The following is a 25,867-nucleotide window of genomic DNA, read 5'->3' as shown; positions in this document are numbered from 1 at the left end:
CCCGCCGACGTGCGGCGCGCGTCCGGCGCAGCTGGGCGCGACGTCCGGAGCCGGGGGGCTGGAGTCTGCGCGCTGGCGGTGCGCGGGCGGGTAGGTGGTCTCCGCGTGGGCCGCGCGAGCGGGGTTTTCCCGGGGAGCCGCCGCGGTCGAGAGGAGCCTGTCTTTACCAGACCTGCTGTCGGTCCCAGTCGGGCCCGTCAGAGACCCAACTTCACCGCGCCGCCACGGTGACCCCGGGGGTGGGAGGGGGCCGACCGGACCAACGAGAAGGGTTCGGGTCTGGACGCAGAGGACGCCCGCGACGCTGGGCGGGGGCGGGGGCGGGGGCAGGGGGGACTGAACTGAGGATCCCCGTGATTGCGGGGGAGGGACTGGACAGAGAGGACCCCCGTGACTAGGCCGGGGGGGGGGGGACTGGGCAGAGAGGGCCACTTGACCTGAGGTGTGGGAATGGGAGCTGGACTGAGGACCCCCGTGACTCGGGGGGAGGGGGAACGGGGTGGACAGAGAGGACCCCCGTGACTGGGGGTTGGAGGACCGCTGGACACAGAGGATGACATCGGGAGAAAGGCTTGTCCTGTTCACTCCCACACCAGGTCCCCAAATTAATCAGGGCGATCCTGCTTTCTGGACATAAATGCAGTTGATTGACGTGTGAAACCCATGTGTTCAGAAGAGCACTCCCCTCGGAGGGTCAGATCCTACAGTGAGATAGAGCCAACGTGGAAGTTACCCTTCAAACCGCACCACCTGAGCTTGTAGCTCAGCGGCACTAAGCCCCTTCGTGTTGTGGTGCAACATCCACCTCCAGATAACAATTCTTTGTTAACAAATTCTGCTGCAATCTCATTTGCATGCTACAAGATTTCATTCATTCAAGTTAAGGTGGTTTTTCTCGAGAGTTGTGGAACCTTGAGACCTGGGTGGCTCAGCCGGTGAAACCTGGAACCTTGGACTCTTGATTTTGGCTTAAGTCATGACCCCAGATCATGGGATTCAGCCCTGTGTGGGGGCTCCCTGCTGAGCATGGAGCCTGCTTGGGATTCTCATTCTGTGTCTCTGTCTCTCTCTCAAAAAATAAAAAAGTGTGGGACCAACATTATGATCTATTTTTAGAACTTTTTCATCATCCTGAAAAAAATCTTGTACCCATTTGGCATCATTGCCATTTCCCTCCTGACCACTAACCTGTTTCCATCTCTGCAGATTTGCCTATTCTAGACATCTCAAGGGATTAAATGGAAATGTATGTAGTCTTTAACTTAAATAATTTTTTTAATGTTTGTTTTTGAGAGGGAGACGGAGCACAAGCAGGGGAGGGGCGGAGAGAGGGAGACACAGAATCGCAAGCAGGCTCCAGGCCCCAAGATGTCAGCACAGCTGAACCCCTGAGCACTCGAACCCAGGAACCATGAGATCATGACCTGAACCGAAGTGGGGTGATTAGCCACCCAGGCGCCCCCGTGACTGCTTTCATTTAGCATAATGATCTTAAGGTTCATATTGTAGCAGGCGTCAGGACTTAGTTCCTTTTTATTGATGGTTAACATTCCATTGTATGGATACACTGCATTTTATTTATCAGCTAATTAACATTTGGGTTGTTTCCATTTCTTGGCTATTATGAATAATGCTGCTATGAACAATGTATATAAATTTTTGTATGGATATAAGTTATTTCTCTGACTATATATGAGTGGAATCATTTTGTCTTATAGTAAGTACGTTTAACATTTTGTGGCATTGCAAGTTGTTTTCAAAAGTGGCTGCACCTTTTAACATTTCCAACAGCAATGTGTGAGGGGTTTGATGTCTCCACATCTTTACCTACACTTGTTATTTGTGTATTTTTTATTATGACATCCTGGTAGATATGAAGTGATACTGTTGTTTGACTTGCATTTCCCTGATGGTTAGCAATATAGAGAGCATTTTTCATGTACTTTTTCTCCATTTGGAGAAATGTCTGTTCATATCCTTTGCCCAATAAAAAATATGATTACTTATGTTTATTATTGAGTTTTTTAAAGTTTATTTATTTATTTTGTGAGAGAGAGGGGGGAGACGGGCACACAGAGAGAATCCCAGGGAGGCTGTGTACACTCAGTGCAGATCCCAACAAGGGGCTCCACCTCTCATGAACTATGAGATCATGACCTGAGTTGAAACCAAGAGTCGCATGCTTAACAGACTGAGCCTCCCTTATTATTGAGTTTTAAGAGTTTCATTAGGTATATGATTTAAAAATATTTCTTCCCATTCTGTTGATTGACTTCACTTTTTATTGCTATCATTTGCAGCACAAAAGTTTTAAATTTTCATGAGGTCCAGTTCATCTATTTAGTTGTTTGTGCATTTGGTATCATCTAAGAAACCATTGCCTCACTTAAGGTTGTGAACATTTCCTCCTCCATTCTTCTGAGAGTTTTATAATTTTAACTTTTTTTTTTAAGTAAGCTCTAGGCCAATGTGGAACTTGGACTTGAGACCTGGAGATCAAGGGTTGTATGCTCCACAGACTGAGCCAGCCAGCTGCCCCCGTTAACTTTTACATTTAGGTCTATGATCACTTTGAGTTAACTTTTATATATAAGGTGTCCAACTTCATTCTTTTGCATGTGGCCATCCAGTTGTTCTGGTATCATTTTTTGGAAAGATTATTCTTTCCCTATGAAATTGCCTTGGCACCCTTATTGAAAATCAATTGACTTTATTGTTTTATATTATTTTTAAATTTTTAAATATTTTTATTTTCCATGCTAACAAACACAATGTGATGTGTCAGTCACTCTTCACAGTACTCTATAGGGGAACTCTGTGTGGGAACATGGAACCCACACAACAGCCCTATAAGATAATTGTGCTATGGTTATCATCCCCAGATGAAATGACTGGATGGAGAAACCAAACCCCAAGTGTTTCTGTATCTTTTTCAAGATAACCAGCTAGTAAATGGCAAAGCAGGTTTGAACCTCTATGCTATTTTAAAAATTTCCATCGTTTTCTTTATTTGAGTATGAACCATGTTCATAGGTTTTAAGCTTGATCATCAAAATTTTCATTTGCCACCACCAGTGGGTGGCCGTAATTGAAAATAGTTTTAAATATTATATTTTTTCTTCAAATTTTTACTTAAATTCTGGTTAACATATGGTGTAATACTGTTTTTAGGAGTATAATTTAATGATTTGTCACTTACATGTAACACCCACTGCTCAACATGACAAGTGCCCTCCTTACTGCCAATCACCCATCTCACCCATCCCCCACCCATGTCCCTCCAGCAATCCTGTTTGTTCTATTTAAGAGTCTCTTATGGTTTGTTTCCTTCTCTTTTCTTCCCCCTTCCCATATGTTCATCTGTTTTGTTTCTTAAATTCCACATATGAGTTAAATCATGGTATTAGTGTTTCTCTGACTTATTTCACTTAGCATAATACACTCTAGCTCCATCCACATCATTGCAAATGGCAAGATTTCATTCCTTTTGACAGCTGAGTAATATTCTACTGTATATACATACATCACGTCTTTTTTTTTTTTTTTATTTCACTTAGAGCATGCACACACATGCATATGTATGACTGGAGGAAGGGCAGAGAGAGGGGGAGAGAGAATCCCAAGGAGGCTCCACACTGTCAACATGGAGCCCAACGTGGGGTTCGGTCTCATGAACCTTGAGATGCATCCCACCACATCTTTATCCATTCATCAGTTGATAGACATTTGGGCTCCTTCCATAGTTTGGCTATTGTTAATAATGCTGCTATAAACATTGAGGTGCATGTGTCTTCTTTGAATCATCATTTTTGTATCCTTTGGGTAAATACCTAGTAGTGCAATTGCTGGGTCATGGGGTAGTTCTATTTTTAACTTTTTGAGGACCCTCTGTACTGTTCTCCAGAGCGGCTGCACCAGTCTGCATTCCCACCAACAGTGCAAGAGGGTTCCTCTTTCTCTGCATCCCTACCAACATCTGTTGTGCCTTGTGTTGTTAATTTTAGCCATTCTGACAGGTGTGATGTGAGCATCTTTTCATGTGTCTGTTAGCCATCTGGATGTCTTCTTTGGAAAAAAAGTCTATTTGTGTCTTCTGCTCATTTCTTAACTGGATTGTTTGTTTTTTGGGTTTTAAGTTTGATATGTTTTTTTTTTTTTTGTATTTTTTTTTTAATGCTTATTTATTTTTGAGAAAGAGAGACAGCATGAGCAGGGGTGGGGTAGAGAGGGAGGGAGACACAGAATCCAAAGCAGGCTGCAGGTTCTGAGCTGTCAGCACAGAGCCTGACATGGGGCTCGAACTCACAAGCCGTGAGATCATGACCTGAGCTGAAGTGGGACACCTAACCAACTGAGCCACCCAGGCGCCCTGAGTTTGATAAGTTCTTTGTATATTTTGGATACTAACCCTTTATCAGATATGTCATTTGCAAATATCTTCTCTCATTCCATAGGCTGCCTTTTAGTTTTGTTGTTTCCTTTGCTGTGCAAAAGCTTTTTATCTTGATGAGGTCCCAATAGTTCATTTTTGCTTTGGTTTCCCTTGCCTCTGTCGATGTGTCTAGAAAGAAGTTGCTCTGGCTGAGGTCAAAAAGATTTTTTCCTGTTTTCTTCTCTAGGATTTTGATGGTTTCCTGTCTCACATTTAGGTCTTTCTTCCATTTTGAATTTACTTTCGTGTATGGTGTAAGAAAGTGGTACTGTTATGGAAACTGGTCTGGATCACCCGGCAGAAGAACCAAGCAGCACTCGGAGATCTTAGAAGGCAGGAGGTTTAGTTTACACCGGTGGGCTCAGAGGAGATCATTCTCCAGAGGTCTGAGCCCAGAGCATCAGCAGCCGGATGATTTATAGTCTGTTGGAGTGTGGCAAGTGGGATGGGAAGAAAAACCCAGAAGGGGAGTCTTTAGGCAGGGACTGGAATCCCCCTGTCCTGTCAGCTGTCTTATAACAGACTTCTCCCTATCAGTACAGTTTCATTCTTCTGCATGTTGCTGTCCAGTTTTCCCATTTCCATTTGCTGAAGAGACGTCTTTTTTCCATTAGATACTCTCCTGCTTTGTCAAAGATTGATTGACCATACTGTTGCGGGTCCATTTCTGGGTTTTTTGTTCCGTTCCGGAATATCAATTGACTTTAAATGTAAGGATATATTTCTGGATTCTCAGTTCTATTCCATTGGTTTATATGTCTAGCCTTATGTCAGTACCACACTGCCTTGATTAGTGTAGCTTTGCGGTAAGTCTTGAAATTAGGACATGTGAGTCCTCCAACTTTATTCCTTTTCGTGATTGGTTTGGCTGTTCTGGGTCCCTTGCATTTCCATATGAACTTTAGGATTAGCTTGTCAATTTCTGCAAAAAAAAAAAGTACCTAGGATTTTGATAGGGATTGTGCTAACTCTGTACACCATTTAGAGAATACCATATGACCATCCTAACGATGTTAAGTCTTCCATGGTTATAGGATGTCTTTCCATTTATGTAGGTCTTCTTTATTTCTATAACTTTTATATTTTCCAGTGTTCACATCTTGCACTTTTTTTTAGGAGGAGGTAAAATTTATCCCTAAGTATTCTTTTTTGATGATATTTAAATGGAATTGTTATTTTAAATATTTTCAGATTATTCATGACTAGTGTATAGAAATACAATTGATTATTATTATTTTCTCCTGTTTATTTTTGAGAAAGAGCTCGCATGTGCTTGAGAGCAGGGAAGGGGCAGAGAGAGGGGTACAGAGGATCCAGAGTGGGCTCTGTGCTGAAAGCAGAGAGCCCGATGTGGGGCTGGAACTCAAGAATCGTGAGGTCATGACCTGAGCTGAAGTCGGGGGCTTAACCAACTGAACCACCCAGGCGCCCCAGAAATATGATTGGTTTTTGTATACTGATCTTGCATTCTGCAATCTTGGTGAACCATTCATTACTTGGAAAAGTTCTTTATTTGCATTCCTTAGGAGTTTCCCTATATAAGATCTTGCCATCTGGAGATAAGCACAGTTTTACTTCTTGTTTGTGTATCTGGACGTTTTTTTTTCCCTTGCCTAACTGCCCTGGCTGGGACGTGCAGTACAATGTTGAATAGAAGTGGCGACAGCAAGCATCTTCTCTTGTTCCTGATTTTAGGGGGAAAGCATTGAGACTTTCACTATTGAGTATGAGGTTTGCTATGGGTTTTTCACAAATGCCATTTATGAGGTTGAAGAAATTCTGTTCTTATTTTGTTGAGAGTTTTTTGTTTTGTTTCTTATGAAAAGTTGTTAGGTTTTGTGAAATGCTTTTTATGCCTCTGTTGAGATGATCATGTGGGTTTTGTCTTTTATTCCCTTAATATGGAGTATTCCATTGACTTTTGTATGTTAAATCAAATTTGCATTCCTGGGAAAAATCCTATTAGGTCACATTAACTTTTAACAATATATTGCTGTAATAAGTTTGCTAGTGTTTTTTGAAGATTTTGTGTCTAATTCATAAGACATATCAGTGTGTAGTTTTCTTGTTGTCTTTGTTTGATTTTGCTGATAGTGACCCCATAGACTGAATTGAAAAGCCAACAATATAGGCAAGAAAAATTGGTTATTTGGCCAAAGCTGCTCATCTTTCCTTCCATTCATTCACAACATATCCGATCATCTAGAAAATGGAAATAAGTAGGCTAAATCATTCTGAGTGAATCAGACCGCTTGAATTACATTTTATCGTTAGAAATTGAATTCTTCATTTAAAAAATGACTAAACATAAGCATTAAGTATTGCTTTTTGGAATTCTCAAGAGCAAGACAGATATTTGGAAGGAGCAGGTGTCCCTGTATGTCGAATTGTGAAAGGATACATGTGTCTAAACAGAGTGCCCCTTCCTTCAGAGCAACTGGCCTGAGTTAAGTTGAGGAAGAGAGCAATTTGACTGAACTAATTGTTACTGATGAAAAGTGACTGGAGAGCCTTATAACCCTCCCAGAGGAATTTGCATTTTTAAAAGAACAAATGTTTTAAGTCAGATGTAAGACAATGTTAAAGTGAGACTTTCCTCTCTCTCAAATTTCAGCAGAGGCCCCAAACTGAAAATAAATGATTTAAAATGCTTACACGTTTCAGGGCGCCTTGGTGTCTCAGTCGGCTGAGCATCTGACTCTTGATTTCGGCTCAGGTCATGATCCTACAGTCTGTGGGTTCCAGCCCCACATCAGGCTCTTCACTGACAGCGTGGAGCCTGGTTGGGGTTCTCTCTGCCACTCCCCCCTTGTGCTTTCTCTCTCAAAATAAATAAACTTAAAAATTTTTTAAATAAAATAAAACGCTTACATGTTTCAGAGCAAGAGGCCACACTGGCTTTCTCCAGATCTTGCAGAGGAAAGAATAATTTGCATATTGTTTGTCCATCACTCCTTAGGATACATAAGAGGAAGTGCAAAAATGTTTTGGGGAACAGTGTGCCATCATTTCTTTGGAGGAAGCTGTGCACATGTGTATTTCCATGTGCATTCTCTTCCCTTTGGAAAAGAAAGGGGTATTCCACCCCACCTCAAGCCAAGAAAAGGAGCTCCAAAAGAATCCCTCACTTTAAAAAAATTTTTTAATGTTTATTTTTCTTGAGAGAGGGAAGGAGCAGGGGAGGGGCAGAGAGAGACACACACAGAATCCAAAGCAGACTCCAGGCTCTGACCTGTCAGCACAGAGCCTTGACGCGGGGCTCAAACTCACGAATAGCAAGATTATGACCTGAGCCGAAGTCAGACGCTCAACCAACTGAGCCACCCAGGTGCCCCTCTAAAGCTTTTATTTACTTATTTTTGAGAGAAAGAGAGAATTGGGGAGGGACAGAGAGAGAGAGGGAGACAGAGGATCTGAAGCGGGCTCTGTGCTACAGCAGAGAGCCCAACTCAGGGCTCGAACTCAGGAACTGTGAGGTCATGACCCGAGCTGAAGGCAGACGCTTAACCTACTGAGCCATGCAGGTGCCCCAAGACCTCCTCACTTTGGGTAGGAGATGGTCAGGAGGGAAAGAACCTGTCACCTAGTAGTGAAAGTTTGCTTAGCTGTAGAAATCTCTATGTCCAGACCTGCTGAAGGGACCCGAGTTGAACTCTTGAGAGAAACTCTCCAATTTATAGAGTATGTTCTCTATGAAAGTGGCCAATGCTCAACCTTATACTAAGAGAAATGCAATTATCCCATTGCAGGAAAATGGATAAACTGAGGTGTACTTATTGGCACATATAGCTTTAAAGAGGAATGAGTGTACCTCCACATATAAACAGGCATGAATCTCACAGACTAATAAACTTAGAAGAAGCAGATCGCCAAAGACTACACAAGGTGTAATTCCGTGAACATAAAATGCAAAAATAAGCCAAACCAAACCACATGTTGTTTAGGCTAATTTTCCCTCTCTCTCTTACCTATCTGTAGGCACACTCGTTTTACTGCACTTCACAGATACTGCATTTTGTACACATGGAAGGTCTGTGGCAAGTCTGTCGGTGCCACTTTTCCAACAGCGTTTGCTCACTTCCAGTCTTTCACGTTTTGGTGATTCTCGCAAGAGTCCAGATTGTTTCATTATTGTATTTGTCGCGGTGATCTGTGATTAGTGATCTTTGATGTTACTTTTGTAATGTTTTGGAGCACCGTGATCTGTGCCCGTATTGAAACCAGTAACCAAAGGGAGACTGCGGATAATCCGCACAGCGGCAACTTTGCGCCCAGACCTTTTTGTGTGCCTTTACATGTCTCCGACCCCTCCTTTGGGGAGACGGACGGGGAGGTTGTCCTCCACGTCTTTGTTTGGCTGCCCCTCCGGCAAACTCTTTCCTGGCTGCATACTTGGTGTCTCAGTGTTTGTGTCTGCTGTGTGCTGGGCAGACACGTGGGTTCCATTACAGTATAAGGTGGGGAACTTCGTTGGCGAAAGCGTGTACCCTGACTCTTCCGCCCTCTGGCCATTCCCCATTTCTGTCCCTCTCGACCGGCCTCCCTATTCCCCGAGACACCACAATATTGAGCTTAGGCCCGTTAATAACACTCTGGCCTCTCAGTGTTCAAGTGAAAGGAAGAGTTGCACGACTCTCACTTTAAATCAAAAGTTAGAGATGACTAAGGTTAGTGAGGAAGGCGTTTCGAAAGCTGAGATAGACCAAAAGTTAGGCGTCTTTGTGCCAAACAGTCCAGTTGGGAACGCAAAGGAAAGTTTTTGAAGGAAGTTAAGAAGTTCTGCTCCAGTGAACTCACAAATGTTAAGAAAGCAAAACAGCCTTATTGCCGATACAGAGAAAGCTTGGTCTGGATAGAAGTGAAACCAGCCATGACGTTCCCTTAAGCCAAAGCCTAATCCAGAGCAAGGTCCTAACTCTTGTCAGTTCTGTGGAGGCTGAGAGAGGTGAGGAAGCTGCGGAAGAAAAATTTGGAGCTAGCAGAGGCTGGCTCTGAGGCTTAAGGAAAGAAGTCATCTCGATAACATACAAGTATAAGGTGAAGCAGTGAGTGCTGATGTAGAAGCTGCAGAAAATTCTCCAGAAGATCTAGCGAAGATAATTTACAAAGGTGGCTACTAACCAACAGATTTTCAATGTAGATGAAGCAGTCGTCTGTTGGAAGAACATGCCATCTAGGACTTTAAGCTGGAGAGGAGAAGTCAATGCCTGGCTTCACACTTCAAAAGGCAGACTCGCTCTCTTGTTAGGGGCTAAAGTCCCCGGTGACTTTTAAGTTGAAGCCAGTGCTCATTGTCCTTTCTGAAAATCATTAAGTATTATGCTATATGTACTCTGCCTGCTCTAGAAATGCAACAACAAAGCCTGGATGACAGCACACCTGTTTACAACATGGTTCACTAAATAGTTTAAATCCACTGTTGAGACCTACCACTCAGAAAAAAAAGATTCCTTCTAAAACATTGCTGCTCATTGACAATGCACCTGGTCACCCAAGAGCCCTGATGGCTATGTGCAATGAGATTAGTGTTGTTTTCCTGACTGCGAACACAACATCCATTCTGTAGACCACGGATCAAGGATAATTTCAACTTTCAGATCTTTTTAAGAAATACATTTTGGGGCGCCTGGGTGGCTCAGTCAGTTGGGCGTCCGACTTCGGCTCAGGTCATGATCTCGCGGTCCGTGAGTTCGAGCCTCGCGTCGGGCTCTGTGCTGACGGACTCCAGCTCGGAGCCTGGAGCCTGTTTCGGATTCTGTGTCTCCCTCTCTCTCTGACCCTCCCCTGCTCATGCTCTGTCTCTCTCTGTCTCAAAAATAAATAAATGTTAAAAAAAAAAAAAGAAATACATTTTGTATGGCTATACCTGCCATAGATAGTGATTCTTCTGATGGATGTGGGCAAAGTAAATAGAAAACCTTCTGGAAAGGATTTAATATTCTATATGCCATTGAGAACATTTATGATTTGGGGCACCTGGGTGGCTTAGTCCATTGAACTTCCAACTCCGGCTTAGGTCATCATCTCACAGATGATGAGTTCAAGCCCCACATTGGTCTTGCTGCTGTCAGCAAAGAGCCCACCTCAAATCCTCTGTCTCCCTCTCTCTGCCCCTCCCCCTGCTTGCACTCTCTCAAAACTGAATAAAAAAATTTAAAAAAATTCGTGTCCCCCCCCCAAATAAAATACCTAGGAATAAACTTACCCTAAGAGGTGAAAGACCTGTACTCTGAAAACTATAGAACATTGATACAAGAAATTGAAGATGATGCATAAGAAATAGACATTTTGTGCTTGTGGATTGGAAGAACAAATATTGTTAAATGTCTACACTGCCTAAAGCAATCTACAAATCTAAATCAATCCCTACCAAAATACCAACAGCATGTTTCACAGAACTAGAACAAACAATCCTAAAATTTGTATGGAACCACAAAAGACTCTGAATAGATAGCCAAAGCAATCTTGAAAAAGAAAAAGAAAACTGGAGGTATCAAAACTCCAGGCTTCAAGTTATATGACAAAGCTGTAGTAATCAAAACAGCATGTTACCAACACAAAAATAGACACACAGATCAATGGAACAGAATAGAAAGTCCAGAAGTAAGCCCACATTTATATGGTCAATTAATCTTCAACAAAGGAGTAAAGAATATGCAATGGGAAAAAAGACAGTCTCTTCTTTGGTGTTGGGAAATGGTGCTGGGAAAACTGGACCACTTTCTTACACCATACACGAATATAAACTCATTATGGATTAAAGACCTAAATGTGAGACCTGAAACTATAAAAATCGTAGAAGAGAACACAGGCAGTAATTTCTCCAATATTGGTCATAGCAACATCTTTCTAGATACGTTTCCGGAGGCGAGGGAAACAAAAGCAAAAATAAACTGTTGGGATTACATCAAAACAAAAAGCTTCTGCACAACAAAGGAAACAACCAACAAAACTAAAAGACAACCTACTGAATGGGAGAAGATATTTGCAAACGACATATCCAATAAAGGGTTAGTGTCCAAAATATATAAAGAACTCACACAAAACTCAACACCCAAAAAACAATCCAATTAAAAAATGAGAAGACATAAACAGACATTTCTCCAAAGAAGATATCCAGATGGCCAACACACACATGAAAAGAGGCTCAACATCACTCATTATTAGGGAAATGCAAATCAGAACCACAATGAGGTATCACCTCATACCTGTCAGAATGACTAGATCAAAAACAAGACTTAACAACAGGTATTGGTGAGGAGGTGGAGAAAAAGGAACCCTCGTGCACTGTTGGTGAGAATGCAAACTGGTGCAGCCACTATGGAAGACAGTATGGAGGTTCCTCAAAAAATTAATTACTGAAACCTTATGATTCAGGAATTGCTCTAGTGGGTATTTGCCCAAATACAAAAACACTAATTCAAAGGGATTTGTCCTATGTTTATTGCAACATTATGTACAATAGCCAAACTATGAAAGCAACCCAAGTGTCCAAGTGTCCATTGATAAGTGAATGGATAAAGAAGATGTGATATATATATGATATATCACATATTCATATATATATGAATATTTTTCAGCCATTAAGAAGAACAAAATGTTGCCATTTGCAACAACATGGATGGATCTAGAAAGTATAATGCTAAGTGAAATAAACAAGTCAGAGAAACACAAATACCATATAATAATTTCACTCAAATGTGGAACTTAAGAGACAAAACAAATGAACAAAGGGAAAACAAGACAAACCAAAATACTCCTTTTTTTAAAAAAAGTTAGGGGCGCCTGGGTGGCTCAGTCGGTTGAGTGTCCGACTTCAGCTCAGGTCACGATCTCACGGTCCGTGAGTTCGAGCCCCGCGTCGGGGTCTGGGCTGATTGATGGCCCAGAGCCTGGAGCCTGCTTCCGATTCTGTGTCTCCCTCTCTCTCTGCTCCTCCCCCGTTCATGCTCTGTCTCTCTCTGTCTCAAAAATAAATAAACGTTACAAAAAAAAATTAAAAAAAAAATTTGCCGATACTAAAAAAAGTTAAAAAAAGTTCGTCTGTTTAAGTAGTCTCTACACCCAACATGGAGCTCAAACTCAGAACCCCGATATCAAGAGTCACATGCTCTTTCAACTGAACCAGCCAGGTGCCCCAAACACTCTTAACTACAGAGAACATGCTGGTGGTGACCAGAGAGGAGTTGGATGGGGTGATGGGTGAAATAGGTGAAGGGGACAAAAACACTTGATGAGCACTGAGTACTGCATGGAGCCGTTGGATCACTATATTGTACACCTGCCTGAAACTGATAGACCACCGTATGTTAACTACACTGGAATTAGCATTTTTAAAAAATCCATAATTCATGAAAGAGGTCAAAATATCAACATTAACAGGGGTTTGGAAGCCGTTGACTCCAGCTCTCATGGATGACACTGAGAGGTCCAGGACTTCAGTGGAGGAAGTAACTGCAGATGTGGTGGAAATAGCATTAGAACGAGAAGTAGAGCCTGAAGACGGGACTGCTGCCATCTCATGGTAAAACTTGAACCAGTGGAGAGTTGCTTCTTACAGATGGGCAAAGACGTTGGTTTTTCAAGATGGAATCTACTGCCGGTGAAGGTGCTGTGAAAATTGTTGAAATGACAACAAAGGATTTAGAATATGATGACATGCCTTTAGTTGATTGGGCAGTAGCAGGATTTGAGAGGATTAGCTCCAATTTTGAAAGAAGTTCTACTGTGGGTAAAATGCTATCAAATAGCATTGTAGGCTACAAAGAAATCGTTTGTGAAAGGAAGAGTCAGGTGGTGTGGCAAACTTCACTGCTGTCTCGTTTCAAGAAATTGTCGTGGTTGTCTCAGTCTTCAGCAACCACCACCCTGATCAGTCAGCAGCCGTCAACACTGAGGCAAGACCCTCCACCAGCAAAAAGATGATGACTCACAGAAAGCTCAGTGATGGTTAACATTTTTTAGCAATAAGCTTTTCAAATTGAGGTATGAACTTTTTTTAGACATAACGCTCTTGCGTACTTAATAGGCTACAGTATAGTGTAAACATAATTTTTATATGCACTGGGAAATAAAAATCACTTGAGTTGCTGTATTGCGATATTCACTTTATTGGAACCAGACTTGCAATATCTCCAAGGTGTGCTTGGAGATCATTAAATTCCAAGTAGGGGATACCTCTTGAGCAGCAGGGAGTGGTAATGGTAGTGGTACATTTATTAAGCTTGGCGGCACTTAATGGGCTCATTTTATTACTATTTTTATAACTTACATGTGTTATAAATAATTAAATAACATATTTATAACTTAAATGTGTTATAAATTTAATTAAAAATTAAATCCAGTTTTATCAAATTCTTATTTTTTTAATACAGTAACTTCCAACTGAATACAGCAGGGATTCTGGCAATTTGGATTCTTGCTGGGCTGAATTTGATAGTGCACCCTGGGTAGGTTGGACAGTAATAAAACTTAAAATAATCTTTTGTGACTACTGGTAATACTCACTTTTTGCAAGTCAGTGATTAAGAGCTTTTTTATGCTCTTGAGGTAGAAGTAGTGAAACTTAGGGCATCTGTGTGGCTTAGTCAGTTAAGCATTTGACTTCAGTTCGGGTCATGATCTCTTGGTTCGTGAGTTTGATCCCCGTGTCGGGCTCTGTGCTGACAGCTCAGAGCCTGGAGCCCGCTTCAAATTCTGTGTCTCCCTCTCTGCCCCTCCCACACACACGCTCTGTCTCTCTCTGCCTCTCAAAACTAAAGAAAACTAATAAAAATAAAATAAATTAGTCATCTTAATAAAAATAAATAAAACCTTTAGTCCATTTTGCAGACAATAACATAATATCTTTTACTTTCACAGTAAAAAATGGCCAATTTTGTTAGTTGTTGCTGCATACATAACACATTTTCCTAAATTCCAGTGGCTGTAAAAACAAACTCTATGACCTCCCAGGTTTTGGGGTCAGGAATCCAGGAGTAGCTTGCCCAGGTGGTTCTGCCCAGGATCTTATGAAACTTTAATTGAGGGTTGGCCAGGGCTGTGGTCACCTCAGGGCTCGCCAGGCTGGTGTCAGGCCTCTTCAGATCAGCTTCCAAGCTCATTCATGTGGGCCTCTGCACAGGGACGCCTCCGGCCTGGCCCTGGCTCCCCCCTGGAGAGGGAGGAAGAGAGCCCAAGCTGTGACCTCCCGTGGCTTCTGCCGTATTCTCTTCACTAGAAGCACCAGGGTTGGGGTCCCACAAAGGTGTGATTAACAGGAGGAGCACTTTGGAGGCCACCTGAGAGGCTGCCATCACAGCTGAAGGGCAGAAATAAAGACTCAGGCAGAATAGGGAGAAAAGTGGGTGTGATGGAGACATTGGTAACTTCAGAGGGGTGGGTCTATTGTCCTTCAGGTTTTTTAGGGACTTGTCCAGGAAATAAAATGAATCCCAGTGTTGATGTAATTTAGAAAATCTAGAGTAACTGCAATATAATGATTTATGAGAAATACATATTTCATCGTTCAGAGGACCAAACTGCTTCTCAGATATATTTGGTCTTCATCCATAGTTCCTGGGAACACTTCAGAGCCAGAAAGGTGACAAGGATATCTTAATGAAGGAGACTTCTGGACCCCACTCAAGGGCGGGGCTATTGCCAGGAAGACCAAGCAGGTGATCGGAGGGTTGGAACTTCCGGCACGCCCCCCCACCCCTGCGGAGAGGGGAGGGGCTGGAGGCTGAATTGGCCAATGGGAACTTCCAGACCCACCCCTGACGCCTGCATAGAGGGGAGGGGCTGGAGGCTGAATCAACCAATGGAAACTTCCGGCCCCACCCCCTGACCTCCTGGAGAGGGGAGGGGCTAGAGGCTGAATCGGCCAATGGCCAATGATTTAATTAATGGTGGGTATACAAAGAAGCCTCTATAAAAGCCTTTTCTGGAGACGGCCCACACTTCGGCACCCGAACTCTTCCGTGTGCCGGTGGGCCGGGCTCCAGGCTCCATGAGGACAGAAACTCGAGTTGGGCACCTCGCTCTGTGGATCTCTCCCATCTGCGTGTTGCTACACACTCTTTGTATCTTTAAGGAACCGGTAAGCACAGGTCAGCCTTCCCCTGAGCTCTGTGAGACTCGACAAGTTAACAGAATCTAAGGATTCTGCAGAACCGGCTGCCGGTTGGTCAGAGGCACAGGTACCTGGTACCTGTGACTAGAGTCTGAAGGTGGGGGCTGGGAGGGGGCATCTTATAGGACAGAGTCCTTAGCCCGTAGGATGTGATGGTGTCTCTGGTAGATAGTGTCAGAATTGAATTGAATTCTGGGACACGCTGCTGGGATCCTGAGAACTGCTTGGAGTTGCGGGTGGGGGACTTGGAAATTGGGTGCTCAGAACCTTAAAAGAGCAACAGAGGAGCATATTGATTGTCTCTTAAAGACTGTCTTTGACAGCAGAAATTGTGCTTCTCTTCCTGCAGGCCATGGGGGATCAGGACTTACCTGGCGTTTTGGTGTCTGGATTGGAAGGACCTCATGGTATATGTGAGGATCACATTGGAGATCTGCAGAAACACTTTACTCTCGTTACTCTGCAAGAATTTTTGGAAAATAACACACGATTCGGTCCAAAGGTCCAAGCTGTATACATCTGGGGTGGAAAGCCAGCCGTTACCCAGGAGCTCCTGCAGAGTCTGCCCTCCTTGAAGATAATTGCCAGTGCAGGAGCAGGTCTAGATCACCTGGACCTGAAGCTCATTGCCAGCTGTGGTGTGAAGGTGGCCAACACACCACAGGCGGTTTCCAGTCCCACAGCAGACATGGGGATGGCCTTACTGCTGGCCGCAGCTCGCAGAGTCGTGGAAGGTACCCAGTCCTTGGAGATGCTGGTTTTCCAAAGAGAGCAGATGACAGATACTTAATGCAGATGATTACATAATGTTATCTTCAAACTACAGGTCTTTCCTGGGCCCTGATTTCTCCCGGGACTTTGTTGCACTTGAGAATTGGAGTCACTTTCAGTCTTTTGCAGCGTACTTAGTGCCTGAGCCCAGCTTCCCAGCACATATCGGCCATTTTCTCCCCCACCAGATTCCTCTCATTCACAGGCAGTAAACGTGTGTGTGGAGTAATTTCAACATCAAAATTACTATGGAAATGCCCTTGGGGTGATTCTTTGGTCAGTCAGCATGCTACTCTTGGTTAAAGACCCACGAGCGAGTAGGCAGAATCTGACCTCTCCACACAGGGGACATCTCTGGGAATATCCCCAGGAAAGGCAGGGCAGCAGTTCAACACCCCTCAGTCCCCCAATCCTCCTGATGGAGCTCTGAGCAAAGAGGAAGATGAAGCTTTGACGAAGAGGCTTGAGGAAAGAGGAGACAGGAATCAGGCTCTGGTTCCGATTCTGGTTGCAGGTTCACGCACATGCACACACACCAACATACCGACACCAGCAAGTTTTAACCAGAAATCCTGCCGCAATGTAAAAGAAGTTGGTATTTCAAAGCTTTGCACCAGGACGCTCTGGTTTTGTTATGAGGAAACTGTCTTTGTCCCTTTCCTTCACCCCTTGCAGAAACCCTTGTCTTCTGTCAAGAGATGCATGAGTGCTGTGTCTGCCACAGGCATCCTCTAACTCACTACTCTGCCCCAGTAAGGTTGTGGATTTCTGTGTCTGGTGACATCTGCTCTGACCACTCTGTCCCTTGTATATTTTAGGTCATAGGTTGGCTATTGCACCGGATACAGAGAACTTTTCTACAAACTGGATGGGTCAAGAAGTTACAGGGGCCACTCTGGGAATCATCGGCATGGGCAGCATTGGCTATAAGATTGCTCAGAGGGCCAAAGCATTCGAAATGAAGATTCTGTATCACAATAGGAAACGCAGGTAAACATTCGGAAAATGGACTTGAAATTAACTGAGCAGAACGTATACCATCACTGCCTTAAAGTGGCTTGGATATAGGAGCCCTCTGTTTTTCATAAGACTCTCCTACTCTTTCTCTCCAAAAAATAGGACTGATTGTCAAGAAAGGGATTGTGATATTTTTATAATTACCTAGGAATGTGGCTGTGACTTTTTTATTGAAAAATTTCACCAAAAAAGAGATTTTAGCTCACAGCTTTGTTTTTTGTTTTTTTAATTTCTAAAGTGTTTTTTTTCAAGGAAGCTTTCCATACCCACTGAGCAATTTGACTGGTTCCTTTATGTGCACTTCCTCCCTTAGCCTGACACCCGGTCTTACTGATTCTGTCTCCAAACAGCCTTCAGACCTGCCTGTTCTCTCTCACCTCATCGATGCCACTGGGCTCAGGCCCCGTCCTTTCTCACCTGAAATACATATTCTCCTAACAGTCTGCTCACATCTGCTCTTGAACCTCCCACTCTCCTTGCAAACCAGCCAGATGATGGCCATTGTTTACAACCTTTACTGGCTTCCCACTGCACATGGAACACATTTCCGGCTGGTGAGCAGTTTGTGGATGTATGGGGAGCTGAGAGATTGTGCATTAGAACTGTGCCCGTTTTTCAGTCACTGTTTGCACCATGGGCAGTGGAGGGACTTAGGTAGATGTGACGACATTCCTTGTGATGAACACGCAGGCACAGAGGCCAGGGTTCTCCCAGGACAAGGTGTGTGGTGTGGGCAACGTATTCATCTTTCCTTTGGGCTGTCCCCTGACCCAAACATGTGTTTTGTATTCCATATATGTATTCCATATTTGCATAGCAGTGGAGGTTACCCGGCATGCTGTGGCCTCCGGGATCTTGGAATTTCTGTTGAATAATCAGTTGTTTGGGATGGCCAGAGCAGGAGTTAAACAAATCCTGCCTGCATCGGACCCTTGGGTCTTTGCTTTCCGTTTCATAGGCAACGTTCCAAGGCCCTCTCCTGTTTTGTTTGTTTTCTAGAGGCTGTGATGTGTTTGCTGCATTCAGCAATGCTGTGTGGTCACAGAAGTACACACTCCTGCTCTTACTTGGGAGTGGGACCCACTTCCTGCCAGTAATGTTCTGTCATTGCTGAGTGCATGTCCGATGCACAGTCAGGCTCACACCTGTCTCTGGGGGCTCAAATGAGAAGAAGCTCCTGGCCGCAAGGAGCTTCAATGTGGGGTGCAATTCTGCAGACCCAGAGGCCTCGCCTCAGAGGTCCCGAGGGGCCCCCAGTGTTTCCATGGTGGGGGAGGATCCTGGACCCAGCAGCAACAGGCCCAGTCTTTGGCTCCCCTCAGAAACTCCTTCCTGAGGTGCCGTCATGAATTCCTGACTGGAGAACATGGTGTTTCTTCCTTGTCCCCTTCATAGGAAATTAGAGGAGGAGGAGGCTGTTGGAGCCACTTATTGTGAGAGTCTGGATGACCTGCTTCAGCGATCGGACTTTGTGCTGTTGGCCGTGAGCCTGACACCCCAGACCCAGAGGCTGATTGGGAAGAGGGAGCTGAATCTGATGAAGCCCACCGCCATTCTCGTCAACATCGGCAGAGGTACTTGCCTGCGCCACGGTCTGTGTGGAGGCCCGCGGGGCTGCGAAGTCTGCAAAGTCGGCCCAGCTCGACTTTCTCCTGGACAGCTGTGGGTCCAGAGAGTCCGTGCGCACTGGCGGGTGATGAGCTCAAGGGAGTTTCTATTTAGAAATATTTCTGATTTTTGTTTTCACATCATTTCGAGCCTCAAATTAGTAACAAAAAGGAAGAGAATAGTACAATATGGGGTTTTCACATCCCAATTAGGGCATCTACTTTGGGGCATCACAGTTTGGTCTTCTAGGTGTGATTAAGCAAAATTTATGGGGATATATTTTCTGAGCCTTCACTTTAAAAAAATTTCTTTTAAGTGTGAGAACGAGGCGGGGAGGGGCAGAAAGAGGGAGAGAGAAAACCCCAAGCAGGCTTTGCACTGTCAGCGTGAAGCCCAGTGTGGCCTGAGCCAAAACCAATAGTCAGATGCTTAACCAACTGAGTCACCCAGGTACCCCTTCACTTTTGTTTTTAAGTTTATTTATTGAGAGATAGAGAGAGAGAGAGAGAGCGAGAACACATAAGCAGTGGAGGGACAGGGAGAGAGAGAGAGGGAGAGAGAGAAACCCAAATAGCTCCACACTGTTAGCACAAGCACAGAGCCCAACTCGGGGCTGGAACTCAGGAAATGAGAAATCATGACCTGAGCTGAAATCAAGAGTTGGACGCTTAACCAACTGATTCACTCAGGCGCCCCTCTGATACTTTACTTTAAAAAATAAATAACAGTGTTAGTTTGGTTATTTGGCATTTATGTAGTGCTTTGTGTTTACAGACAACAGGGAGTTGGCCCTGTGCTGATACCAAATATTGTGGGCTGGTGTGACATTTATAAAGAGTAGAGGATCAGTGCTGACATCAGACATCCAGGCCACTCACCTTTGTGGGGTGGGGGGCCAGAGTACATATGACAAGAGCCACCCGTGTATCATCTGTAAAACAAGGAAAACAATGCTTGCCACATGAGATAGTGTAATTTGTAAGAAATACATACTTGGTCATTCAGTTGTGGTTTTCATCCATAATTCCTAGCTCTTTCCTCACCAAATTGACTAAGTGTTGAGAGTGATAAAGGTGTCTTTTGTTAATGGAGACGGCTGGACCCCACTCAAGGGCGGGGCTGTTGCCAGGACGACCAACCATGTGATCAGAAGGTTGGCCCTTCCAGCCCCAACCCCGACCTCAGTGGAGAGGGGAGGGGCTGGAGGCTGAATCAGCCAATGGAAACTTCCGGTCACACCCCCGACCCGGGGAGGGAGGGGCTGGAACCTGAATCAGCCAATGGGAACTTCCGGCCCCACCCCCGACCTCTGTGGAGAGGGGAGGGGCTGGAGGCTGAATCAGCCAATGGCCAAAGATCTAATCAACTGTGGCTATACAAAGAAGCCTCGATAAAAATGCCAAAGGACCGGGTTCAGAAGCTTCTGGAGATTGGGAAGAGTGCTGTGCGGGGAGGGATGGAAGCCCCACAGCCTTTCCCCAGACCTGTCCCTATGTTCTCTTCCTCTGGTGGTTGATTCTCAGCCTTTGTCACCTCCTTGAGCCACCAGGTGAGCGGCAGTGTTCCCCTGAGTTCTGTGAGCCGTGGCAGCAAATTGCCAGTTGGTCAGAAGCACGAGTAACAAACAGCCTGGGACTTCCGACCGGTGTCCGAAGTCGGGGTGGGGGCATCTTACAGGACTGAGCCCTTACTGCGCAGGATCTGATGCTGCCTCCGGGTGGACAGTGTCAGAATCCGCAGGCACCCTGCAGGTGTCCGAGAACTGCCTGGGCTTGTGTGTGTGGGACCCTCCCTACCCCAACTTTGGAACCGGGTCCAAGAACTCTGAAACAATTGTTGAAAGACCAAAAACCCTCATGGGACCGAGATAATATGCTTCAGAGTTCTCTGAAAATTCGGACCGTCTAGGTGAGCAGGAAGGACCAGTGCTATTAGGTACCCTCAGGAATGTCAGAGGCTGGCGAGCACACTAAAGATTCTGGAGAAGCAAACGCCCCAGGAAAGCCTCTGGGACTGGGCTTCTCCCCCAGCAGCACCAGCATACCAGGGCTGTGTCCCGACCAGCGGGCCGGCCGCTCCCAGCCCGTCAGCAGAGAGGAGGCACCCTCAGTCTTTGGGCCCCTTGCAGGGCTCTGCTGGAAGGAAAGGGCTTTCTTCTCAGCTTCTACTCAAACATGCCCTGCTTTTCTGTATTTGAAATGACAGTTACAGTTACTAAGCTTGTGGCTTAGTTTTTTCGTGTGCATATACAGCTATCTGGGGGCTGTGTCCTCAGCCTGAACTAGGTGGTGCTGGGAGGTGGTGTAATAAAATGAGACGGGCCCCGGCTTGAGGTCAAACAAACCTGGGCTCAGATCTGAGTCTATATGTTAGAAGCTGTGTGACTGTGGGTGTTTGTAACCTAAGGGCCTCAGTTTCCTCAAGTATAAAATGAATATTGACTTTGCCAGGTTAGTGGAAGATTCGGTGAAGGCCTGAGTGCGCTGCCTAGTATGTGGTGGGCTCACAATGTCTGATGATGAACTGGCAGAATGACACTCACGTGCTCTTTGTCAGACCTTTGACAAGATCAGGGTGTGTTTGGAATAGCGGCTAATGTGACCAAAGCATCTATCCCATGTACTCTTAATGGTAGCGACTGCAGAGGAACTGTCTTGTTGACGCAGGTCTCTTAGTCGACCAGGACGCCCTGGTGCAGGCTCTTCAGACTGGGGTTATTAAAGGAGCAGCACTGGACGTGACGCACCCGGAGCCCCTGCCCAGGTAAGAAAGCTGGACAGAATCTACATCCTCTGGTCCACGTAGCGCTGTCCTCAGTGGTCATTCCTCCTGGTCCACGCAGGGCAGTCCCCAATGGTCATTCCTCCTGGTCCATGTAGGGTGTCCTCAAATAGTCACTGCTTTGGGCTTTTTCAGATGTGTTGTCACAGACCTGTAGTCGAGTCTTGGCCATGCAGGGGCCTGAGAAGGCCTCTGGTGGCCTGTCCAGTCCTACAGATCATCAGATGTCTGTTTCAACACCTCCATGGACAGGGAGCTCCAGGCCCGCAGGCAGCAGTCCCTACGGATGGAGACTGTACAGAATATTCTTGCTCAGATCAAACCAAAATAGTCCTTCCCTTACCCACTGATTCCAGTTTGCCCCTGATCATTCTCCTCTTACAAACCTTATGTGTTTTAAGACAACCACTGTGTTTCATCTTACTTTAAAAACAATTTTTTTTTAACGTTTCTTTATTTTTGAGAGAGAGAAACAGACTGTGAGCAGGGAAGGGGCAGAGAGAGAGGGAGACCCAAAATATGCAGCAGACTCCAGGCTGTCAGCACAGAGCCCAGCACGGGGCTCATACCCATGAATTGTGAGATCATGAGCTGAGCTGAAGTCAGATGGCTAACTGACTGAGCCACCCTGGCGCCCCTGTTTCTTCTTACTTTTATGTAAGTAAGACTTACTTAAGTAAGTAAGTAATGACCAGACACCTGGTCATTATTGTTGCCTTCTGGCACTGCTGTTTTAAAGGGCCTTTGAAAATGTGCTCTCAGGAACGGAGCATAGTGTCCACATTGTGGCCTGACCACGCAGAAACCTTGCTCAGAAGTTGTATCAGCAGCCTCATTGCACCCTTAGTTCATTATGTTTTTAGTCAGCAAGAACTTAAATTATTCTTGCAATTGTTCTTTAAGTACATATGTGGAGCTTTACACTTCTGTGCATTTAATGCCATTTGCTTGTGTGTTTTGACCCATTGATCCAGCCCATTAGGACTACAGTCTTGATTCTGTCATTCGTTAAGCTAGCGATTCCCAGGTTTGATTCCTCCAGCTTTGATTTGTCTGGTAAACAAATTACTGTCTGAATGTTTGCCATTACAACCAAATTTAGTATCTAGGTTTATCAAGATTGACCGTAGAACTTACATTTCTGAGAAAAACAATAGTTTATCTAGAACAGCCTTTCTCAAAACATGGTCTGGAGACCCTTTCAAGGGGCCAAAATTATTATTATGTGAAGTCAAAATTATTTTCACAATATTGTAAGATGTTATTTACCTTTTCACTCATGTTTCGGTACATCGTACAGTGGAGTTTTCCAGAGACTAATGACATGTGATTATCACTCTGACAACTAATGAAATGTGTGCTTCAAGGTTATTGTATTAAAATTTTTTTAGTTTTAATCTCTAACATAGTGAATGTTGATAGATACAACCCACATAAACAAATGTTCTTTGTGGTTCTCAATTTTAAGAGTGTAAAGAGGTCCTAAGACCAAATGTTTGGGAACCACTAACGTAGAATAGAAATTTTTTTCAATGTAAATTAAGAAACTTGAGCATTTTAGACAGTTGTCAACTTAGAAACCTAGAAGTCTAATGCTCACCTGTTGGCTAGTCTGCCAAGATGAGATTTTATTAGCTTCATTCACTAGTTTTCAGTTTTATTATATAACAAACCAGTGACAGTTACAGAGGTATTTGCTACGCCTTCTCAACAGAGTTGGCTCTTGCCTAGACACCTCATATTATGGACAGGTGTTGCTACAATTGGCCATGATTCAGTTATTTCTGAGTTCCAAGTCAGTGGAGAGACAAAACCAGTCACCCTGTCTCAATTCACTGTCATACTGAGACTGGTTTCCAATATGTGCTGTTATAGTAGGGCCCACCTCCTTCCTATTAGGAGGACAGAAGTGTTTTTTTTTCAGAAGAGCTCCTCTCCTTGCTGGGTTATAGGCTGTATCTTAATTTCAATCAATTCCAGGGGCAAGGACAGAGTGTTGGTATAAATTACAAGTGTCCCAAAGAACTTCCACAGGTTTGGGGGTAAGTCCCAGAGGTGTGCTCCTTGAGCCTCAGGTAGGATTAAAGGTTACTGTTGCCTGTCTGCTTTGGCCTTTGTATTAAAAGTCAAGAGGTCCTGTTTGGGCAGGTGACTGCCTTTTCATCATGCTGGTTTCTAGCGTTTTCCACCGTTTCAGTCTGCTGGATCACTTCACTAACACTTCCTTATTTTCCCAGGCTGACTCCCATCCTCTCCCTTCTTCCTGGGAGAGAACTCCCTCTCATCTAATTCTAGGTCATAAATATTTTCCCTCTGAATGCCACCACTCACTAAAGGCACATTCAGCTTATCGCATGATGCCTAGACTAGCACCCATATCCCCAGGAGCCTTTTCATTTTTGTGGACCAGTGTTGTCTAAACCACCACGTATGTTGTGCTATTGTGTGCTAATGGCCGGGGTGCCATTAGGATACATGTTTTGCACCCAAAAAATGCTGGGCCCCCCACAGTGGGGTTAGATGAGTGGTGGTCATACCTAGGTATAATTTAGAATATGCCATAAGGCCACTCATAGTCTTCCCCTTCTCAGCGTGGGGCTAGAAACCCAGAGTATGGAATTAGAGCAGACAATGTGGAATAGTTTTCATCAATTAATCTGCATTTCAGAGATCATCCTTTATTGAAGTTGGAGAACGTCACTTTAACACCTCACGCTGGGAGTGCTACTCATCAAGCCAGGCGACAGATGATGGAAAATTTGGTTGCAAGCATCCTGGCTTCTCTCCATGGCCTTCCCATTCCTAATGAAGTGCGACTTAATTGGGACAATTCCGTGGCATGACACGTGGCAGATTAAATGAAAAAAAAAAATCTTGTTTTGTGTATCTACATTAAAGCCCATCATGCAGATTAATACTCTTTTGGGCGAAAAGCCTTAAGAACAGGGGCGCCTGGGTGGCGCAGTCGGTTAAGCGTCCGACTTCAGCCAGGTCACGATCTCGCGGTCCGTGAGTTCGAGCCCCGCGTCAGGCTCCGGGCTGATGGCTCGGAGCCTGGAGCCTGTTTCCGATTCTGTGTCTCCCTCTCTCTCTGCCCCTCCCCCGTTCATGCTCTGTCTCTCTCTGTCCCAAAAATAAATAAAAAACGTTGAAAAAAAATTAAAAAAAAGAACAGCGGTAACATTTGTTGAGAACTTGGCAGGCGCTTCTCTTCCATTCCCGCCGCAGCCTCCAGGCCGCCCTGAGCGAAGTCCCCGCCCCCCCCCGTTTTCATAATGAAGCACAGAGAATTCCCTGTCTGAGGTCCCGGCAGCCTGCAAATACTCGGTCTTGGATGAAAACCCTGGGCCCGGTCTGCGCGTTTCCCAGTGGGTCACGCTGCCTTCCGTCCCGTTAAACTCTCGTAGCTCCTCGGACCCCAGTACCCGTGACACTTGGAGCCCGAACCCCTCGTTTCTTTCCGTTATTCCACCGGCGGTTTTTGAGCACCGTCTGCGTGCCGCGCGCGCGTGCTGTTCGAAGCTCCGGGGCTTCCGCGGGAACGGCGTCCCGGAATGGGGGGCTGGTCCGCTGGTGGGGGCGACAGGAGCGCGGGGCACCGAGCCGGGGTCTGCGGACAGGCCCCGGGATGGGCGCGCCTCCTTTCTGGAGCGGAGGGGAGACCGGCGAGGCGGCAGGGGCTCCACTGCCGGCGCCCGAGGCCGCTCAAGCCGCCCCCCCGCCTTCCTCACGCGATGGGGCGGGGAAGGGACACGGGCCTGGCGATGCGCCCTCCCCAGCTCCGTGAGGGAGCGTGAACCGCGCTCCCGGCCCGCCCCGGCGCTCACCACCACTAACGCCGCCAGCCGCGCTGGGGTGCGGGGCGTCGCCTCACAGCGCCTCTCCCCGGCCTCTAGACCCCGCCCCGCTATGCACGCAGACCACGCTCCCCTAGTGTCCCCGGAGGCGCGTCGCCCCGCCCAATGTCGCTCTACAAGCGGGTCGCCCCCTCCAGGTGACACCGCGTTCCCAAACTCGCCACACTCCGCTCGCTTCCGCTCAGACCCACGCGCGCCACACCTCGCCCCGCGTCGCCCCGCCCCGCGTCGCCCCGCCCCGCGTCGCCCCGCCCCACGTCGCCCCGCCCCACGTCGCCCCGCCCCACG

At 45.5% G+C, this 25,867-nt stretch overlaps 1 protein-coding gene and 1 long non-coding RNA gene across 3 annotated transcripts; one reads left to right on the top strand and one right to left on the bottom strand.

The window, feature by feature from the left end:
* The first annotated feature begins 14 nt into the window (after nucleotides 1-14).
* LOC125914740 (probable 2-ketogluconate reductase) lies at nucleotides 15-24,653 on the top strand. 2 transcript variants are annotated; one of them, XM_049620293.1, is made up of 6 exons: nucleotides 15-90; nucleotides 15,895-16,279; nucleotides 17,135-17,306; nucleotides 18,729-18,907; nucleotides 21,608-21,704; nucleotides 24,391-24,653. In XM_049620293.1, the coding sequence occupies exons 2-6, from the start codon at nucleotides 15,898-15,900 to the stop codon at nucleotides 24,563-24,565; spliced, it is 1,005 nt and encodes a 334-aa protein (XP_049476250.1). In that variant the 5' UTR covers nucleotides 15-90; nucleotides 15,895-15,897; the 3' UTR covers nucleotides 24,566-24,653. The 2 variants fall into 2 exon arrangements, with proteins under 2 accessions (XP_049476250.1, XP_049476248.1); XM_049620291.1 differs by lacking the exon at nucleotides 15-90 and adding an exon at nucleotides 15,236-15,512.
* On the bottom strand, nucleotides 14,256-16,004 carry LOC125914750 (uncharacterized). The gene is made up of 2 exons (XR_007455414.1): nucleotides 15,917-16,004; nucleotides 14,256-14,585 (listed from the first exon to the last, which is right to left on the bottom strand). It is a non-coding gene; the product is annotated as an uncharacterized LOC125914750 (long non-coding RNA).
* Nucleotides 24,654-25,867: the final 1,214 nt, after the last annotated feature.

The sequence above is a fragment of the Panthera uncia genome, assembly GCF_023721935.1.
Source record: "Panthera uncia isolate 11264 chromosome D3 unlocalized genomic scaffold, Puncia_PCG_1.0 HiC_scaffold_8, whole genome shotgun sequence".
NCBI lineage: Eukaryota > Metazoa > Chordata > Mammalia > Carnivora > Felidae > Panthera > Panthera uncia.
The sequence above is the reverse complement of the archived record's forward strand: the minus strand, read 5'-3'. Positions and strand labels throughout refer to the sequence as shown.